General features: G+C 44.2%; 1 protein-coding gene and 1 long non-coding RNA gene across 5 annotated transcripts in view; one reads left to right on the top strand and one right to left on the bottom strand.

The window, feature by feature from the left end:
* The window catches only part of GNG12 (G protein subunit gamma 12), a 106,001-nt gene extending 89,546 nt beyond the window's left edge, over positions 1-16,455 (top strand). For both annotated transcript variants that reach the window (XM_042952116.1, XM_042952117.1), the window contains 2 exons: positions 10,755-10,873; positions 12,552-16,455. In XM_042952116.1, coding sequence (XP_042808050.1) covers positions 10,781-10,873; positions 12,552-12,677 — 219 coding nt within the window. In that variant the 5' untranslated portion in view covers positions 10,755-10,780 and the 3' untranslated portion in view covers positions 12,678-16,455. The remainder of the gene's footprint in view (positions 1-10,754; positions 10,874-12,551) is intronic.
* Positions 3,047-13,866, bottom strand: LOC122227541. Of its 3 annotated transcripts, none has more exons than XR_006206106.1 (3): positions 13,779-13,866; positions 3,955-4,234; positions 3,047-3,685 (listed from the first exon to the last, which is right to left on the bottom strand). It is a non-coding gene; the product is annotated as an uncharacterized LOC122227541 (long non-coding RNA). The 3 variants fall into 3 exon arrangements; XR_006206107.1 differs by having other exon boundaries at positions 3,986-4,234; XR_006206105.1 differs by lacking the exon at positions 3,047-3,685 and having other exon boundaries at positions 3,821-4,234.
* Positions 16,456-18,086: the final 1,631 nt, after the last annotated feature.

Below are 18,086 nucleotides of genomic sequence, written 5' to 3'. Positions count from 1 at the left end.
AGGCCCCATTCTCTGCATTAGTCAGTGTGACAGAGAAGATGGCGTGCGATAACTCACCTGTCTGGTTAAGGGTGTGGCTTTGAAGTAAGAGAGATCTGAGTTCAAATTCTGTCTCTACCACTTACTAGCTATCTGATCTTGAGCAAATTATTTAACGTAAGCTTTAGTCTTGACAGATATGATAAAACTGAGCTCTTACAGTTGCAGATGATAGTAAATGAACTAATAACGGTATAGAGTATTTTTAAATAGTACCTAGCACAGAATAAGTAATGAATAAATGTTCCTGGTATACTATTATTATTCAGCTAAACTTCTCACAGTCTGGTGGGAAGACAATATTCGTACATACAAAGTCAGTTACATAACAATAAGCATTAGCTGCCATATCATTAGCACCAAAATAAAACTGCTGGATGACAGCTATACATATGTCTTCCTTCAGAAAGAGTAAACATAAGTACACACACAGCTCCTGCTCCCTGCCTCTCTCGTGCCTGGGCCATCCCCTATGGGTCCTTGAACTCCTAAGCTTTAAGCATTTAGCAGGAATTCGTAAAGGGAATAAATTACTGTAAGCAAAAGCAGAGAGGCCTTCCTAGAAGAGATAAAAATGTGAACTAGGGCCTAAAAGAGGAGAGAATTTATTTTATTTTATTTTTTTAATGTTTATTTTGAGAGAGAGAGCGAGCATGAGTGGGGGAGGAACAAAGAGAGAGGGAGACACAGAATCCAAAGCAGGCTCCAGGCTCTGCTGTGTCAGCACAGAGCCCGACGTGGAGCTCAAACCCACGAACCGTGAGATCATGACCTGAGCCAAAGTCGGCGGTCAACTGGCTGAGCCACCCAGGTGCCCCCAAAAGAGAGAATTTAAATAGGCCAAGAGAAGCAGGCAGAGAACTTGCTCAGATACTTGCAAGAGGACTTGTAAACACAGCCCACAAGAAAAATGGGGAGTGTGGTGACAGCTCCCTGGCACTAAAGCAGCATCGCAATGAAGCTTCTGGGCCTGGCCTCTGGAATCAGACTGCCTGGGCTCGCATCCCACCCAGGCAGCTTGCTAGCTGTTTGATACGAGGCATACACTTAACTTCTCAATGGCTCAGTTCCTTCATTGGCGATGAGAAGGTTTTTATTATGGTGGCAGAAATATTAGAGAGGATCTGGATTGCAAAGCTGAGCCCTTTGGACTCTTCTGGGGGGACTGGAGAATCCTCTTCTGAGACCAGGGGAAATAAATTGACAGTGCCATTGTATCTGTGCATATACGGGTCAGGATAGATTAGATCGGAGAAAGAAAGACGAGAGCCATGAGTCCTGTTATGGGGCTGATAACAGTGGCCCTAACATGAGGTGCTGGGAGCCAAGACAGAGGTCAAATAGCAGTGGGGAGAATGGGGAAGAATAAAAATAAGGGGTTTGTCAAAACATAGGGATCAAGAGAATTTGGGAAGTGCCAGGGTCTGAGGATGCACTGTCTGGTGAGGCAGCCACTGTGTGACTCATGAATACTTCAAGTGCGGCCAGTCCAAATCAAGATGTGTTGTATCTGTAAAATGCAGACCGGGTTTTAAATATTTAGTACCAAAAGAAAGTAAAACATCTCAGTAATTTTTTACATGGATTACATTTCAATTTTGGTCATACTCATCTAAAGAAGATATCAAAATGTCACTTTTTTCTTTTTTTCATGTGGCTACTAGAAACAACTTTAAATAATCACATGTGTGGCTCACATTTCTATTGGATAACACTTGGTCTAAGGAATTAGGAGAAGGCAAAAGGGGATGCTTCAGTGACCAGGACAGTGGTGGTGTCACTCATAGAGAAAGGGACACCAGCAAGGTTGGAGGCAGGCAGTGGTGTTTCACTGGGTTTTCCATGTGTTGTGTTTAAAGCAACTGGGCACCATTTCGCATGTAAGTTTTTTTTTAATTTTTTAGTGTTTATTTTTTGAGCAAGAGTGAGCAGGGGAGGGACAGAGAGGGAGGGAGGAAGAGAATCCCAAGCAGGCTCTGCACTGTTAGCACAGAGCCCAACGTGGGGCTCAGCCCCAAAAACTGTGAGATCGTGACCTGAGCCGAAATCAAGAGCTGGATGCTCAACTGACTGAGCCACCCAGGTGCCCTACATGTAAATTTAAACAGGCTTTCATTTAAGACATTGAGATTGTGGCAAAGCATTGTATGCGAAGTGCGTTGGTCATAGCTAATGTCATAAGGGTAGATCAACGTCTACTGAGGACCAGTGTGCAGGCAGGTGCTGTGTAATGTATATACGTTCTTTCATTTCCTCCTGGTAACAACCCTGTGAAGTAGGTACTATTATTATCCTTTCTTATTTTACAGATGAGGAAACTGAAGTTCAGAGAAGTGAAGCAACTTGAGGTGTAGTAAGTGATGAGCCAGGATCCAAATTTATCTGTCAAAGCCCTGTTCACTCTGCTACATCAGTCCTCCAGGACAGAGCCCCTGAGAAAATTGAGTCAGAGGAAGGAGCCGTACTGTAGAAAGGAATATCACTGGACAAGCAAGAACAGGATAGTCTAGCATCACTAAGAGGAGAAACTTTTCCAGAAGGAAGTGGCTGTTCAGAAAACAAAGTTAGACTTTTATAGCAAAGAACTATGTTAGATGATAACAGCTATTTCAAGCTGAAGGGCACTGAATCCTGTAAGTTCAGGTCATTAAAAAGGAGTTAGTATTTTCCGGGGCTTGTTCAGAACCCTGGAAAGTTAAGCATGGATGGGAAGTGGCGTTCTTTTAAATGGACATATTTTATTCCCAGGCAAAAATAAACGTGAATAGAACCAAGAGGCAAGACTCTGGCAATCATTATTGGTGTTTCTCAGGAAGACCAAATCAAAATTACACGGGAAGCTTTAAACAATTTTTTTTTTTAATTTTTTTTATTTTTGGGACAGAGAGAGACAGAGCATGAATGGGGGAGGGGCAGAGAGAGAGGGAGACACAGAATCGGAAACAGGCTCCAGGCTCCGAGCCATCAGCCCAGAGCCCGACGCGGGGCTCGAACCCACGGACCGCGAGATCGTGACCTGGCTGAAGTCGGACGCTTAACCGACTGCGCCACCCAGGCGACCCTACGGGAAGCTTTAAATACAGATTCTTGGGCCCTGCTGCAGACCTATTGAATCAGATTTTTTTTTTTTAATAAGTGCCTCAGATGTTCTAGATATACAGTGAAGTTAGGAACCCGCTACTCAGGCTCTGCAGCTCTCTCCTGGATTTATTACCCAGATTGGCTCATTCTCGTGGCTTCCTACCAGCTTCGCTAGGGATGATGGGATCATCCTCTGTCTTTAGCAATAGCCTTACCTAGAATCTGGGACAGTCCTTCTCTTAATGAAGAGCTACCAATTCTTCTTCACTTCAGTCTTCTTCCAAGGCCACTTTCTCAACACCTGCTGTCATTGCTATGGAGACCACCTATCTAAATGAGTAGTGGGCCCTAAATGGAGGTCATGTCTTCTTTTGTCCAGGGCTCCTGACTGACAGTTCCCCCCCTTCCTTCCCATTCCTTCCTTGTACTCTTAATGTCCAGAGACAAGCAGTATAGGGTGATGATTCAGAGGATGACCTTGGAAGTCAGGTGGCCTGAGTCCCAGCTCTGCTACATAAATCAGCATACTCTTCAGCAAGACTCTTTTGGCCTCTCTGTGTTTCATCTATAAAACAGAAATGATAAAAGAACTCGTCTCTAAGAGGATTAAATGAAATGATTCATGGAATTCACTTACCAGGCACATAATAATAAATGGTGGTAGTTGTCACATTTTGTCATTATACCTACAACAGTAACATTGTCACCACCATCATCATTATTATTCAGGGACATGTGGCTGGATGGCAGGTAAAGTGAACTCATCAAAGATACCAGATGAGGACCTCGCAGGGGTCTGCAAGTATAAAAGCATGCTACTTTTAGAGGACGCACTCTTCAGGTCTTGAGAGAATGCTGTTCTTACTCTTTTTCATTCTGCTCATTCTGAGCCCATATAAACTCTTAGAAGAGCTCCAGTCACTCTGTCTTCCCCAGCCGCGGTGGCATTTTCCACTGTTCCATGCAGCCCTTCCTCATCACGCCCTCTCATTTTTCTCCCCCATGGGCCGGTAACTTGTTCTTTTTGCTCTTTGCTCTCAAAACTGGACAGGAACAGGGCAGGACATGGGGCTGGTCACAGGTTCACCACTCTTGATCTTACAGCCTGTGAGCTCTGGTTGGGGAGAAGGAGAAAGAGAATGTTATGGCTTGCATCTCCACGTTTTCAGGTCTTAGGGTTTGATGTGTTCAATCATGGCATGATAATAATAGAAATCATAGCTAGCCTTTGTAAGTTATTTACAGATTACAAAACAACAGATTAACAATTGTGTATCAGTCAGGGTTCAGTTACCACAAGCAGCGTGCTTGGCAGTGCGAGCAGAATGGGCTTTCGTACAGGGGATGAGGTGCTTGTGTAATCAGTAGGAGGGCTGGAGCAACTGGTTCTTGACTTCTCGACCAGGACCAGCTTCCAGACATCACCACAGAACTGGCCCCTGGGGCCCAGCAGGAGGTGGAGAATTGGGAGACTGCTGTAGCCACACAGGTTCTTAGCACCACATCGCTAGCGACTGCATGCTGGGATGCTCCCAAAGAGCAACTTGCTCACCGCCCTGCTTGCCAGCAGAAAATAAGCCAAGCCGCAAGCACCGGCCTTCTCACTTCCACCTTCAGATCTCTGATGATCACATCCCTATCCCTTTGGCGGAGCCCGCATCCTCCAGATCCCTAGTTGTAAGAGAACGAGCCGTGGCTCGTAGATGTCCGTCTTCTCCCTGCATCTTCACATGTTCTCCCCTCTGTGCCCATCTGTCTCTAAATTCCCTCTTCTTTTTTCTTTTTTTTATTTGAGAGGGAGAGCGTGCGCAAGCAAGCAAGGTAGGGACAGGGAGAGAGAGAGAGAGAGAATATCCCAAAAGGTCTCAGCACTGTGAACACAGAGCCTTGATGTGGGGCTTGAACCCACAAACCTGTGAGATCATGACCTGAACCGAAATCAAGAGTTGGATGCTTAACTGACTGAGCCATCCTGATGCTCCCTAAATTCCCTCTTCTTATAAGGACACCAGTCATATTGGATCAGGGCCCACCCTAATAAGCTCATTTAACTTAATCATGTCTGTAAAGGCCCTATCTCCAAATACACTTTATTCTGAGTTATGGGGGGTTACTTTTCTTTCCATCAGGGCGGTTCAATAGGGCGCCCCAGGAGGAAGGTAGGGCAGTTGTTCAGTGCCAACCATCGGGGACTGCAGGTGCCTAGAGTACTTCTCAGGGGATGTGATCAGAAGGTATAGGTACTTAACACTCAGCAAAAGTATTCTTTGTATTTATTATACTCACATGCTTATGTTATCTGATGCTCTTAACAGCTCTTTGAAATAGGAAAGTATTATTATCCCCCCTTTTCCCATGAGAAAATTGAGGCTTACATGGGTTGCGAGTCCTTCCCTGGGGCCCCAGAACTAGGCAGTGGCAAGGGCAGGAGTGAGCTCAAGTCCCCTGCCCTAATCCTTGAGTATGTCCCTGGAACTAAATGTCCAAGGCATAGTACAAAGGCCATGTCACAAGTTCAAATAGAGGGATGGGCAGGTATGCCAGCAAATGTTAAAGCAGCAGCCTCTACTTAGATTCAGCCCAGTTTTATAAAATTTTCTGATTTTTCCAGAGATCTTTCTTTGTCTTAAAGTGATAGCTCAGTTTTTCAAATGTTGACAATTTAAAGTTAACCCCCCCCCCCCCCCCCCCCCCCGCCACACACACACACAGTTGAGTTAACCCTGTGCGGGGCCCAATCAAACACATCAGTAGTCTGGATTCAGCCTGCAGACTCTGATTTAAAAGAAGTGTTCAGGAGATAGAGACACTGTTCTACGGATCTGACTGTCCTTCCTCTAAGGCCATATTAGAAACATGTTGCTACCCAATCATATTACCTTGACATTCTTCTTTTGCTCTTTTGCTGGGTGAATTTTTCTCCTGTTTCACACCCGAATGCATGATTTTCAGTCTTGTCAGTGAACCAAGGGACCCAACATTATTAAGTATCTGTGTGTACAGGCTACGTACTGATAGGCTCTCTTGTTTCTCTTCCCAACAACCCTGTGAGCTAAGTATTGCTGCCTGCACCCTGTTAATAGATGAGAGGGACTGATAAAGGGCCAAGCCAGGGTAAGACATTAAGACTTTGATAGTTGAAGGAAGATCAGATGGAAGCCTTTTTTTTTTTTTAACCTGCTCTTTTATTATAGACACAAGGGGTGTATTTGCTCAGAACACTGGCTTCGGTCCAGTGCTTCAGTTATTTGCCCGGCCAGGATGACCTTGTGATTCAGCTGCTGCTTCCCCAAGTGTGCTCCCTCACACACTTTCCATCCCCACCCTCTCCGTGCAGCAGACCCCTCTGGACAAAGGTTAAGATGCTCTTCTTTCCCTAATGGGAAATGTTGTTCCTAGGAATTTCTAGGAACCTAAGAATTCAGATGAACAACAGCCTTAAAACCAATGCCAACTATTTGAATCACTAAATATTATGTATGTTTATTCAGATTTGCTCCTGTAAAAATGTGAACAAGGCTGCAGAAGCTATAGCCAGGGTTTCATGAAACTGGGGGTCTGTGCAGGCCTCTGCCCTTTAGGGAGGCAGAGGCAGGGCTGGTGGCTCAGGATCTCCAGATGCTGACCTCAGTCCTTGCCTGGTCGTGACAGCTAGAACATTCTTGCTTAGCTTGCGGAAAGGAGAGGGGAGGCCTGTTTTTCAGGACACCGGATAAACAGATGCTTTCTGCACCAGAAGGGCTGTTGCAAAGACACAAAGCAGTCAGCAAGCCCACAACTCCAGGTCATCAGTGTCAAGGTCACCCTAGCCCTGAGTGTTTGTGAATCAAATTAACTAGAATTGTATCCTTTCCTTGGTGCAGTAGGAAGCATGGCTTCCGGGGTGAAAGGCTTATGAGCTGGTTCGGGGCTTATGAGCAGGGTTAACTTGAAGCAAGTTTTTCTAATTTCAGTTGCCTCATCTATAAAATGAGTATGAAATAGTAATAACACCTTTCAGGATCGTAGTGAGGCTTCACGGACTGCTGCGCATGAAAGCAACGTGTGCAGTCTAGGGTTTCATACAAATATCTGGTGGTGTTTGCCTTGGAAGCTTTCTTAAAGTAAGAATAAAGCAAGCTTTTTATCCACGTGGTAGCACAAACAGACAGACATCCTTGCCTTTGAGGGAAGAGCAAAGAAAACCCGCTCAAGGCACAAAGATGGTTAGAGATACCTGTTCTCTCGGTCCAGCTGTTGAGGAGATTCAGAGAAGCTGCAGGTTAGGAGGAAGTCCTCAGCTAGACCTCCAGCTCCTGGAAACACCTCCTCTCTCTCCACAACCAAATAGTAGTGGCCGTTTTTGCAGTGACAGGAGGCATCTCAGCCCTGGGTCCCTCCATGGGGCTCCTTAAGTTGAAACCGTAACTTTGATCTGACTTTTCTCTGAGTTAGAAGAATGTTGTAATAAGAGATGATGTTCTCCGGTGGCCTGGTACACAACTTTTTCTAGGAATGGCCACAAATACCCCATTTAATTGACCTGCCAAACACTATTCCTATATTCAGTAGGAAGTTGGTGGTGGTTAATAATCTGTGAAGCTGTGAAAATCACCCATCTCCTAAACTTTAACTACTTTTCTGGGTGAGTTTAGACATATGCTAGGAGAGGGAAACAGACTTTGAGAAAAGAACTCATATTTGCGTTGGGAGCCCAAGATAAGTTGGTGGGGCCAGAGGACGGGCTCCACTCCCCCTGAAGCAGAAGAGAGAGGGTCCCCAGGAGAAGGAAGCAGGAAGCTGTCTGAGAAACAGGGAGGACTGTGAAGGGAGCAGATATCAGAATAGGGGAAACCTGCCAGAGGCGCTAAACCTGCAAGTGTGATCTGTGAATTGCTGTTTTCAATCACAACTATAATACACGAAGAAACTCACGGGTACTAGAGGCAAAGTTTCTTACCGATTTCAGAGGGACCTACCCCAGTATTTTTAAAAATTTTTTTTTAACATTTCATTTTTTGAGAGACAGAGCGAGCCGGGGAGGGGCAGAGAGAGAGGGAGACACAGAATCTGAAGCAGGCTCCAGGCTCCGAGCTGTCAGCACAGAGTCAGACGCAGGGCTCGAACGAATGAACCGTGAGATCATGGCCTGAGCCAAAGTTGTACGCTTAACTGACTGAGCTACCCAGGTGCCCCTACCCCAGTATTTTATAGAGCCTGACCGTGGGCTCTTTGCTCATAGCTACGCGGGTGGGAGCAACGAGTGGTCCAGGCCTGACCGATGTGAACTGGTGTGCAGTTACAGGGAAACTTGCTCAGGCCTTGGAAACTTTATGCCCTGGAGCCTGAGAAGAGAATGCTTGGCGTTATTCTCATGCAAAGGGACATTTAGAAAGTCCTTAGGATGCAGCCTGGAAACCACAGGCCCTTCAGAAGGGTATCATATTCACATTCTGGAGGTTGGGGGCCAAATCTCAGAAACCTCGCCAACTGGCACAGGAGCCCCGTTTAACATGCTGCAGGGCACAAAACGTGGAACTAGAATGCCATGAATCGGGATGCTTCACTCTGCTTGCAGGGAGGTTTGCCTTCTGCCTCGGTCCCATTTCAAAGGCTCTGTTAATAAATGCTTGCCTGGGAGCACAGAACAACACTGGGCCAGGCCGCTGGGTATGAGCAAAACCACTGGGAGAGGACCCTAGGCCTCTCCCTTGGGTGGGGCGGGATGATTGGAATCTGAGGAAGAGGCAGCGAGTCAGGGAGTGTTGAAATGAGGTTGCCAAGGCCTAGGATTAAAGCCGGGCCACCCTGCCCTGTGTATGATGTATGGATGATTCCTCCTCCCAGTTTCCTGCACTGGTGGGACATCCTTATTTCTAGGGGAATCCTCTGTTGTCTGTCACCAGCCATTCCATTCTACCCTGACAGCGGAGTGCAGCAGAATCACCTAAGGATGCACTTACAAGGGGCCTCATGCCATGGCCCACCCAGGCCCCGTCATCAGAATCCTGGAGCCTCACTGACCTGGGCGAGGCAGCCAGGTACACAGGCAATTCTGATTCATCGTGCTGGGTGTGGCCTCCCAAGGATAAATACAAGAGCAGCTGCTATTTTTGGGGTGCCTTGGTCCTCTGATAAACACTACATGTGCATCAGCAAAGTGGCTCCTCAAAAACCATCATCTCCTCAAATTATGCAGAAGAAAGCTTGGGCTCATAGAGGTTAAGTGATCAGCCCAGTTTCACCCAGCTAGTAAGTGGCAGAGGCAGGGTCCAAACCCAGGAATATGAAGCATGACGATGAGGCTGGATGTCAAAGTTCTGCACACAGTTAAAAACACAGGTTTATTTGTACAGTTGACCCAAAGCCACCTCTGACCAAAGCCCTGTCTAAATCTTGGAGCCAAGCCGTTGGGAGCATTCCAAGTGTGGCAGAGCTCAGGCAGAGCACCTTGGTGCCCACGTGGTGGACACCGTGGAGCCTGGGGGTTGCGGGCATGTTTTGTAGCCCTGCCTGGTCCTAGGCCTTTATGGCAGAGATGCTTTTTGCAAGTGCGGCCCTTCCAGAAGGTTGAGTCAGTCTGGGTTTGCTGCAGGCGCCACGGTGCCCCAAGACTTTGCTGAGCCCTTGCATAGTATGAGGGAGGCATACCTACTGTCCACCTGCTTCTATGAGTCACAAAACTGCCACCCGGCCTGCCAGCTCTGCATTTTCCCCCACTCGCCACTGTGCCAAGACAGAACTTAGCCATATATGGCAGGGGCACCAGTAGTGCTTTTCCCTAGCCTGCCTGCCTTTTGGAATATGTCCTTGGACAATCAGCCGGGTTAAAGCTCAAGGTCCAGGAGGTTTCATTTCCTTTTTACCAGGTGGCTGGGGAGCGAGAGGAAAAGAGCAGCCTTGGCTCCAAGGGCTCAGGCCCGAGAGGAGAGTCAACCCCCAAACATGTGGTGGGGGTACAGGATTAGCAAGTGCCCTGGGCGCCCCGGCTGAGGCCAGAGAGAGGTAAAGGAGGGAAAGATAGAGTTCTGTTAAATATTCAGGCTTTAGGCTGCTCAGTGTATCCCCTTTGACATTTGCAGGGGGTTCATCATTGAGAGTCTTTCAGCTGAAAGGTTCCCACTTTTTCTTGAATAAAGGCTTCCTTATCTGCCTAACTAACATTCCTCAAATGATTGCAAACCTCGATAGCACCTAAAAATGCACCCTTTGTGCAAAGTTCTCCAGAGGCACTCTCCTTTGCTGTTTTCTGTTGCCAGGACTTGAATCAGTGTAATAGTTGGGTAAGAGAGCCAAAATGAAATAAAATCAAACCTTCTATTAAAGGACATAGCAGTAATATTAAACTACACACGTAATGTGGCCTGTGCTTGCATACGCTCATATGTGCCGGAGGCCCCCTAACTACTGCAAATGTTTATGTATATTTGTTTCCTCTCAGAAGATGCTAGAAAAGGCTCCATTGTGCTGCGTGTTGGGGTGGACAGATGAAACTAGTACTGGGTTTCTGCAAAGGAAAGATCTATGAAGGAGCTCCAATGGGAGGGCATTCTCGTAACTACCTCACAGAGCACATGATGACTGGGAAAAATGCATCCTTTTCCCCTAAGTAATGCAAACTTTAGGAATGTTTAAACAACTTATATTCTTTTCAGGTTTCAGGTAAAAACAATACCTGACAATGTCGAGCAAAACAGCAAGCACCAACAACATCGCCCAGGCAAGGAGAACTGTGCAGCAGTTGAGAATGGAAGCCTCCATTGAGAGAATAAAGGTAAGAGGCCTGGATGGGATCAGACGTGTTTTCTGATCAGGCCCCTCTGCTCCCCACGGCGGGGCCACGTTTCCGAGAAGGCAGTGCCATTCCCTGCGGCTTGGGGCCAGGATTTTCCTAGGGCCGGCTGAGAGCCTCAGAATCTAACGTTCATTTCTGCCCTGCCTGGGCTTCATTTCAAAAGCACAGGCAAGCCAAAGTGTCTGAGTTAGCCTCTCTGTTGGAACAGAAAACCTAGACCCAATGACAGGATTCCCCAAGAACCTACCTTCCCTGAAGGAACACAGCCAAGTCCCGTGATCTCTGTGTTCTGCACTGGGACAGGGGTTCTAGATGGATTTTATAAACACCCTTGTTCTCCCTCTGGAATTTACTAAGTGCTTTAGAGTATAGTCTGGCATAGCAAGTCAACACTCGGGGTCTCCTTTTTTAAGACTACGCCACTTTTTTAAATGTGTGTGCACTATTTTAATGACCACATTCTGTACCCGGGGTGAGTAATGCCAGCCTTAGTTGAGATCTACGAGAAAGGGGAAGGCATTTGTTAGGTCACCTGACTTCGAAGTCTTTTCTCCCCAAATCCCAAGAGAGAACTAGGCAGTGTGTGCCCTGGAATGTTGTGAGTAATGCTGTTTCCTAGAAACTGAAGCAGTCACCTGATACATTCCTCTGGGCCTGGAGATAGTCACCTGTCTTCAAAACATGAGGCTGCTTATGCTGTATTTGACGGGACTCAGCTGCCCTGTGTTCCTTGCCTGAGGACACTGATCTGATTATTCTGTGGAATAGCCCACCCAGACTTCTGAACAGGGTGTGGCATTTTCTGTTTTTAACTCGTGCCAGAGGAAGGCACTGAATCTTCCCATTCTGGTTTTATCCCTCCTTTTATTTTTCTAAGACCAACCTTTAACAGTAGAACCTAAAGCTCTTCTCTCAAGAATACGGACTCCAAGCCCATAATTCAGTTCCAATTTTGTATCAAATACTAAGATACAGCCTTCCCTTGATTCACATATACTTCCCCATTCCCATGCTTATTTTGAAAAGCGTCAAACCTGTAAAAGAGCTATCACAACAAACACCCATATATACCCTTTGCCACGATTCACCAATTAACATTTTGCCACATTTGCTTTTTCTGTGTCTTGTACACGCACCCACACAACACATACCCTTTAAACCACTTGAAAGTTATTTGCAAACATCGTGACTCTTCACCCTTAAATACTTCACCTTCCTCATAACCACACTACAGTTATATAAGTTTCGGGATCATCTAGTAATATCTAACACACAGTCCACTTTTGAAGAATCCAGGCCACTCAGAATGGCCCTCCCATGGGATACCATTGCTTGCCGATTCTTCGATGCCGGCTAAATGTTTTGGCAGGAATAGTTGCTAGCTGGTGGTGCGTCATCTGTGCTCACCCTAGGAGACACGTGATGTCATTTTTCTCCGATCTTTAGATCCGATCACTTGGTTAAAGAAGCAGAGCTACCAGATTTGTCCGTTTACAAATCTTTTTCCTTTTTAACTGACAAGTAATCTGGGAGAAGTGGGGTCTGGAAAGCTCACTCCACCAGTCTTCTACGCAGAGGACCAACATTCAACTACCCTTTTAAAGTTTGTGCATACATTATTTTCTTGTGTGTTTGCTTTGGTTCATCCACCTGTCAGGTCTCAAAGGCATCGGCGGACCTCATGTCCTACTGTGAGGAGCATGCCAGGAGCGACCCTTTGCTGATCGGGATACCAACCTCAGAAAACCCTTTCAAGGATAAAAAAACTTGCATCATCTTATAGAGGAACACGGAAACCATCCCTCGCCTCTTCTCAACAAAGCAAATTATGAGCAGCTCCTTGGAAGACATTTACCTTCAGCTTATTTGGTAACCACTGCTAATAACTAAAATACTCTAACTTGGAACGATTGACTCTGATGTCTTTATTTTCCAAGCTGCCCTTTCTCTAAAACACCTTTTACTCATTTAATACAGAATAACAATCTTCTTTTCCATTTGATAACTATGGTGTCCTATTGGGTTACTGCTTCAGAAAAGTTGGTCTGGGCCATTTAAAAAAAACATTATCTGCTTTTAAATATATGAATAACCCAGTCATATCAAGACTTAAATTACCTAAGTACCTGTCTAGGTTAAAATGCCAAGAATAACTTACTGAAACCTTTATATCATAGTATGTTTTTAATAGGGTTGTGCCAACCTGTACAGTGTACATGGGTGAGGAGTGTTTTGTGTATATATATATATGTCTTTGTATATACACATATCAATGCTATTTCCTTTTTAAAATTTCTCTCTCCATGCCATCAGTTCGACTCCAGAAGTTATACCTTTGTCTTGAGCTGTATGTAGATAGAATAAAAGTTTTTCATATAGTTATTGTACAAAAAGGTATCCACTGTAATTGAGTTGTGAAGAAATGTTGCTGACCTCTTAGGCTAGAATTAACTATACCGATTAAAATTTAAAAACTGAACTAAAAACCCTCTTATCAGGTATTGACAAGGGAACCTAAAAAGGCTCCCATGATCCTGAGTCTAGAAGAGGGGGGGAGGCCTCTGGGCCAGACTCTGGGGCTCATGTTCTCTAGATTGTGGAGAGACACCTCTGAAATGTCCACCCTAATGCCTAGAGTGCACGTGAGCCCCACCCAAAGGAGAGCAGGAATGTGTGAAAACCAGCTGCTTTTCTCAGCCAAACTTTGTAATTTCACTCTCTCTGCCCTGCCCTTTGTCTTTCCTCTCCCACTAGAACATCTCTTTCCAGAGGTGGTATTCACCTCCCCAGCCCCAAGTGGGTGGAACATGGTGGGATGGAAATACATGAAACACAACAGTATCAGGCACTTTTCAAATATCTATAGTGCCAGTGTGTTCCCTACCTTGTCCACAAACCACCCGAGGCAGGCTTGGATTCAGGGATACATGACTTGGGCTTCAGGGTTCCAGCAGCAGGTTCCTTGATTTTCCTCTGGACATGAGTACAGCCCTCACATCCTTGGAATTTCCAGTGGGCATCCCAAGGAATCTCCTGTGCCCAGAGAGTATTTTAACTTTATCAGAGAAAGAGAAAAGGTTCTTAAAAAAAAAAAAAAAAAGTGCTCACCTAAGGGCTCAAACCATTTACAAGCCTTTGATATTTTAATTCATCTTTAGTTCATTGAAAATAACTACTGATGAAGGATTAAAAGCTTATTTTCAAAAAGGAGTCAACCCCAAAATGGAATTATTTCTGATGGTTTTCCCTAGTTCTGTACAATCTTGCCCTGCAACACAAGCCCCTTTTAAAACCTAATGTCTGGTTTTAAGTATTAAGCAGATTGTGGGTGAACAAATGTAGTGCTATTTTTAAACTGTTCAAATATAGTCAGTATTTCCCCAGTCACCTATCTGTTCAGTATTGTGAACTGCCCTCACTTTTCCAAGATCATGTGAAAATCATGCCACTGGCCTTATCCTCTTGTCCTCTGCCTCTGGGTTTTGCAATATGACCAGTTTCCACATAAATTGTAGGCACCTGTTTAGGAGAGATAAAGGTGAAATTTGAAATGTACACGAAAAAGACAACATTGCATTTAATGCTTCACTTAATGAGACATTTTCTTTTAATAAGTATATTTTTCTACCGATAGTTTCAGAACACTAATCTTATTTTCACTCTGATTTTTAACATGTTTCTTTAAATATTTATAATACAGCTTGTTAAATATTTTTATGAAATTTTATTATACCTTTTCATTATATGTGCACTTTTTCAGTAGCAAGCATAGTTCATTGCTTAGTACTAAGTTATGCTCTTTTACCTAATGGAAAACAAATATGTTTTGCTCCCTATTTGTTAATGTGCTTATAGTGGTAAGGAATGGACTTGAGGTCCCTGAAGATTTCATTTTTCCTGGTCAGCTATCATAAAGGCTAGGAGTATAAATATCATGTAGCTTCCTAATGATGTATAGGGCATGTTTAAGAAAAGTGAAATCACATCCTTTGATGATGGACCCAGTGGGGAAAAATTGTAGTTAAATGTTGATTTACTTAAAACTAGATGTCTATGTGAGAAAGTACATGTATAGGACATATAGAAATCACTTTTATTTGTCAGGCTTTATTTTACTTATGAAAAACCATTTTTAACTGTTCTACAGCAGCTGGTTTATGATAATGGACAAATGCCCAGTATGTGTTGTTTTTCCAACTACCACTATAAAAACAAATCACATATATACATGCAACTTTTGGCTTCATATCTGTGAAGCTATTTAAATGTGTTCATTATACTTTTGCCTTTAATGCTGTTTCTGTTAACGGTGACTTTTTTTCATTCTTATATGTTCATTAGTGCATAAATCTGTCCCAATTGAGGCCTCAGGACCACGGCAAGATATGCTAGATAAAATTTCAGGACTCCAAAGTATTGTACAGAAACACATTATTCCAGTTTGTTCACCAAGTATAGGTTGTAGCTATTTTTTCTTCTACAGAGAATCAGGTTTTTACATTTCCTTACCTTATGAAAATGAAAGTGCCATAATTATCTTTTAAAGGAAGGACCTGCCTTCTTTCCATACTGTTTTTGTACTTTACTAATCTTTAACTATCAAAGAAATTATACCAGTGACTTAGTAATTTTGAGGCATAGGTTAGTTTAGGTAGTAGAGGATGCACCAAACTTTTTCTTCAGATGCCTTCTTCTCAGCTAATTTACAACTAAGTGTCATCTGATTACTCCGACTATTGATTGAAGATCTGTAGAAGCCCAAGAAATGAACTATAGTACATGTCTGTCCTTCTCCATAAAATATAATACTGGAGTGTGTTATGAATTGTATTGATTTCTTTTATGATAGATCTATTAACAGGAACAAAATACGTGAATCAAATAGAATTAAGTGTAAATTAAAATAGAGCACTTACCTAAAATTGGGTGGCCTGGATCATAGCCTTGGATCCTTTTTTAGCCATTGTGGTGCCCCTGTGTCGTGTGACTCTGAACAAGGCACTTCATCTCGCTGGGCCTCCGTTTTGCCATCTGTAAAACAAGGGGCTTGAAGTAGATGATGGTGGCAATCCCCCTGCCCCTGCACCTCCACTCTCCAAAGCCTCGGTCCAATGGCCTACCCTGCTACAGGTCCTGCCAATGTGTTGGTGCTATAAGCTGCTTCAAATATAAAATGGTTCATCTATCATATATGCTCACTTAATAGCTTATGAAAGGCCTTTTTGTTATAAAGCTTTTTCTGGTTTTATGGACTTGATTACTGTAATGTTTTGTTTTTAGCCGTGTAACTCTAAACATCATTCACTTGTCCCAGTAATCTGGGATGGGATTTTGTCATTTTATGGCATTCTTTGGCTACTCATCTGTCCAGCATCTTATTAACCTAAGCACTGTGATCATTGTTTGGAAATCTGTCCTATGGAAAGAATAGAAACATTTCCTTCACATGTACTTCACAGATTCAAAAGAAGATTCATTAAAACATCCTTCTCTTTACTGGATCCGTGCCTCACTGTATCATCCTACTCGTGTTTTGCCCAATAAATTAATAGAAGACCAGCTCTCTTCCATTCTCCTTCATTCAGTTACCATTTTCTTAACACCTGCTGAGAGCCAGATGTTGAATACCAGGCTCTGACCCTCCAATGAGTAAGACTCACACCAGCCCGTGCAAAGCTCACAGTCCGGAGCAAGGAGGGTGGCATGGCAGATAGAGAAACTGACAATTGAGCAGCAGAGTACCCTGTGTGAAGGTGAGCACATGGTACTGTGAGAGCCCAGAGGAGGAAGGACCAGCTCCACAACAGTGAGGTCTGAGGAGGCTTCCAAGGGAGGTGATGTGTGAGCTGGGTCTTGAGAAAAGAAGAAATTTTGTAAACACTAGAATGAAGTCTTGGAAGAAAGTGAGGGAAGAGGAGGAGAGTGGGCTCAAAACTAGAGTACAGAGTAATTCCCAAACTACTTGTTTGTCCTGCAAGCAACAGGAAGGCAGTGGAGGTTATTAAAGAGGAATGATGTAATGGTATCCAATGTGTAGAGAGGGTGGTTTCCCAGCCTGAGACCCAGCTGTGACCATGGAAACAGATAACAAATGAAAAAGCCATTACGCTCACAATGACTCATATTCGCCAAGTATTTGCCAAAGGTACCCTGCCTCCTCCTCAATTCCTTCCCCTAAGGCTGGGATTCCCTTAGAGATGAAGGAACAATATCATCATCCAGAAAGGAAAAAAAGGCAGCCAGTGAGTGTCTGGTTATGGATCTGGGCAGCTACAGAGATGACCCTGGCTTCTGAGAATCAGTACATACACACTATAAAGGGTAGGAGCAAAAGAGTCCTTCAGCCCTTTCTAGGAAAGGACTGAAGAATTGAGATTTTGATCATGAAAAACAGCAGCTAACATGCACTTTCACTGGTTCAGACCAAAGTATCAGAAGTTCCTGTGACTTTCAATGGAGGACAATTGTATTAGGAGATGAGACTGGGTAGGGGTGAATTTAAAACAAAGTGAGGGAAGAGAAGGTAATGCAAAGGATAGACAATGTAAGTAAACATGGCAGATGAAATGTTATACTACCTTAATGTTATGAACAAGGAACTCAAACCTACAGGTGATGGTGGTAGCTTGGCGTGGAGATTCATGTCACGTGGCTTTCCAACTCTCCAAGATACGGGGGGTGAACACCTTCTCATTGGCAAGATGGTCAGTTACAACATACATATACATGTGTATAGTATTTATAAGCCGCCTTATTTGGTGGTAGGTAGACACCTGTTGAGGATTTCTCCCTCCTTCCTTCCCTGTCCCTAGGTTTACAAACCTTTGGCTTACAGCTCTGTAGAACCTGATTCCACCATCAGCTATACCCATCTTTGCACCATCTGGCATGGATATCACCTTTAGCTTGTCTTCAGAGCATGGCCCTACTGGCTACTTTACTTTACCTCTTTACCACTGTAAGCAGCAAACAACCTTTGCCTTCAGATGAGCCCTTCTGCTACTCCAATTACTATCTCCTTATCAGAGTCATTCATGTCTATCAAGGCCGTTTAACTGTAGGCCAGCCTTGGACAAACATGCACAGTTGGTCTCAAGAACCCTTCAATTATCAATTTTTTCAGAAACCAATGTTCTCTTTATCCTGAGGGAGAATGCAATCCAAATAAATTCATTCTAAAATGCTAATGACT

This window comes from Panthera leo, chromosome C1 (assembly GCF_018350215.1).
Source record: "Panthera leo isolate Ple1 chromosome C1, P.leo_Ple1_pat1.1, whole genome shotgun sequence".
NCBI lineage: Eukaryota > Metazoa > Chordata > Mammalia > Carnivora > Felidae > Panthera > Panthera leo.
The sequence above is the reverse complement of the archived record's forward strand: the minus strand, read 5'-3'. Positions and strand labels throughout refer to the sequence as shown.